The 2649-nt window shown below is 43.1% G+C and overlaps 1 protein-coding gene across 1 annotated transcript; it reads left to right on the forward strand.

Moving 5' to 3' along the window:
* The first annotated feature begins 336 nt into the window (after positions 1-336).
* Positions 337-753, forward strand: LOC104443481 (BON1-associated protein 1). Its single transcript, XM_010056917.3, has one exon. It carries the CDS (start codon positions 337-339, stop codon positions 751-753), a length of 417 nt encoding a protein of 138 aa, XP_010055219.2.
* Positions 754-2649: the final 1896 nt, after the last annotated feature.

The raw sequence follows: 2649 nt of genomic DNA on the forward strand, positions 1-2649 counted from the left end.
CGTCTCCGTCAATTCGGAGAAGACGGATAAGAAACCACCCACCCCCTTCTCCTTTATTTCTCTCTCCCTTCCTTCACGACACAGCCTCCTTATATATAGCCAAACCACGCACTCTCTTTCCTCTTCAGTCTTCTCCACCTCAACACTCTACATTTCTTCCAGTTACAAGCTTCAAGCTTTTCCAAGCGGGTAATCTCCAACCTAGAAAAGGAAAACAAAGAAGAAGATGATGAAGCGAGCCTTGGAAATCACCTCAATATCCGCAGAGAACATCTGGCTCAACAAAAAGCCCGTGAAGAACGCGGTGGTGGTGATCCGAGTGGAGCACGGCTACGAATGCTCGACCAAACCGGCGCTGGACAAAGGAACAAACCTAAGTGGAACGAGAGTCTCGTTGTTGACTTGCCACTGCATGCAGGCTTCATCACCGTGGAAGTGAAGTGCAAGAGCTCCTCGGGTAAGTACAAGCTCATCGGCGGAGCGATAGTGCCGATTTCGGACTTCGCTGGGGAATTTGGCGCACCGGAGGGTCACGTGCATTTTCTGAGCTATAGGTTGAGAGATTCTAGTGGCGTGCGGACGGATGGCATCATCAACATTTCGGCGAAAATGGCCATAGCGGCCCTGGCACATACGTATGAGGTTCCGCGACCGGAGATCGGAGTATTAGTTGGTGATCCGAGGAGGATGATGGTGGCCGGTGGATTGGTGACTGGAGTCCCAGTTTGGCACGCCCAGCCTTGTAGATGTTGAAGCCAGAGCTGATCAAACGAAGTTGACCTTTTTTGTCGGACAATTTTCCCTTGTGCTAACATAACATTGTAAACCCAGGATGTGCAATTGAATTTTTTTTTTTCTTTTTGGTCGGTCAATTGAAAATTTGAATAGACCAAAATATATGGGTAGGGTAAACAACCTCAATTCGTGGCCGACCATACTGTTTCTAGAACGCGACATTGTTCTTTCTTTTCTTGTGCGTTTCTCTTGGCTCTCAGCTGTACAATCTCGCTTCCTAACTAACATAGAGAGAGCATCTACCTGTATATAATAAAGGCAGAAATCTCTCGAATATATTTGAACGCCGATGTATATTCATAACAACAATGGCTGGGAAGCTACTTTTAACATAGCTTCAAAGTGTTGAAGTTGAGAAGATGCGCTATTGAAGTCGATCATATGCATCTTGTCGCATCATGAAGTCGAGATTTGTCTTTGAAATATTGCCTATGTAGATTGAATCAATCAAAGCCATTGATCACATGAATCTCACTTGTAATTCATATAAATTTTACAAATGTTAATGTTCATATTATAAATGGTCTATGGATCCATGTTCATTCAATTACTTTTTCTTTATGAGACAATTACAACATGATATAGTTACAACCAGAATGAAAAGATTTCAAGCATGTGTGATAAAAGGCCTAAAATTGCCTTTGGTTATGTTTCAGGGAGATGTTTACCATTTTCCCAAGGATCTTTGGTTGAAGGTATCTTGCTGAGCAGCAAATAGCATTTGGATTTTTGGAACATATTTTTATAAATCAACTTTAAAGTAAAAGAAAAAAAGGGCAGACGACTGGGCGACCAGAGGCAGAAGAGGCAGGAATATTAGGTGAGCTTCGGCGGTGACCACAAGCAGGCATCAACAGCAATTGGAGGTGACCATTGGCCAAGTGATCTAATTAGCAACTCTCGTCGTAGCAAATCTCGTTGCAACCCTTGTTGAAGCTCAACAAAAGCATTTGGCAACGAATCTAGCTCAAGCGAGATCGCAATCCTAGGCGAGGGCCACTTATGTCGAGGGACCCCATCTAATGAGCCACAAGAGTTGTGCGACCTTAGGCGAGATGACGCTAGGCTCTCACAACCTTGAGATTCCTAAATCTGGCCCTTCAATAAACAGCATGACTCTAGGCGAGAGCCACCGAAGTTGTGCGACGTCCGATGAGGCGATGGCAAAATCGCACAAGCCTTGCAACAGGTTGTTGAGGTCACGTGGCCCCAAGCAAAACGACATTGAGGTTTTACGGCCTTGGACAAGCTAAATCTGGACTTGGACATCATAGGATCCTTGCGACGAGTTGCCAAGGTTGTTCAATCCCAAATTACGAGACACTGACGGCGTGCGACCCCAGCTGAACCCTCGTTGGCGTCCGTTCAACGACTCCTGGCCAACTCCACAAAGTCCAAATTTGCAGGGAGATGATTAATATTCAAGAGGGCAAGAGTGGACTATAAAAATATCAATAGCGACAATTTTAGAAGGAAAAAAAGTTCATTAACCTTAGAAGTTGGCTTTCGAAAATGCTTAAAACCTAAGTTAAGTCCCTACGTTTAGATTTTTGGTTTTACTAATGCTGGTATCTCTCCAATTTGGTCCAAAAAAATTTATAAATTGCCCTAACTCTTTTTCAAAATTTTACAGACTCAAAATTTTTTAGGAATACTAAATTAAACGCGCCATAAATACTTTTGTGTATGTTAATAGAACATTACAGAGATTACATGTTTTCAAGTCTTTAAGTGTAAAAAATTCCATACTTCACCATCCACTCATATTCTCGTCTGCATATTACACACATACCCTCTATAGTCGTGGGGCATTGATTGTTGCAGATTTTATTCACGAGATTTATCGTGCATCGC

Source organism: Eucalyptus grandis, chromosome 5 (assembly GCF_016545825.1).
Source record: "Eucalyptus grandis isolate ANBG69807.140 chromosome 5, ASM1654582v1, whole genome shotgun sequence".
NCBI lineage: Eukaryota > Viridiplantae > Streptophyta > Magnoliopsida > Myrtales > Myrtaceae > Eucalyptus > Eucalyptus grandis.

Bases quoted from the DNA above. Each gene is read 5' to 3' on its own strand.
- LOC104443481 (XM_010056917.3), top strand. From the start codon at position 337: ATGCTCGACCAAACCGGCGCTGGACAAAGGAACAAACCTAAGTGGAAC.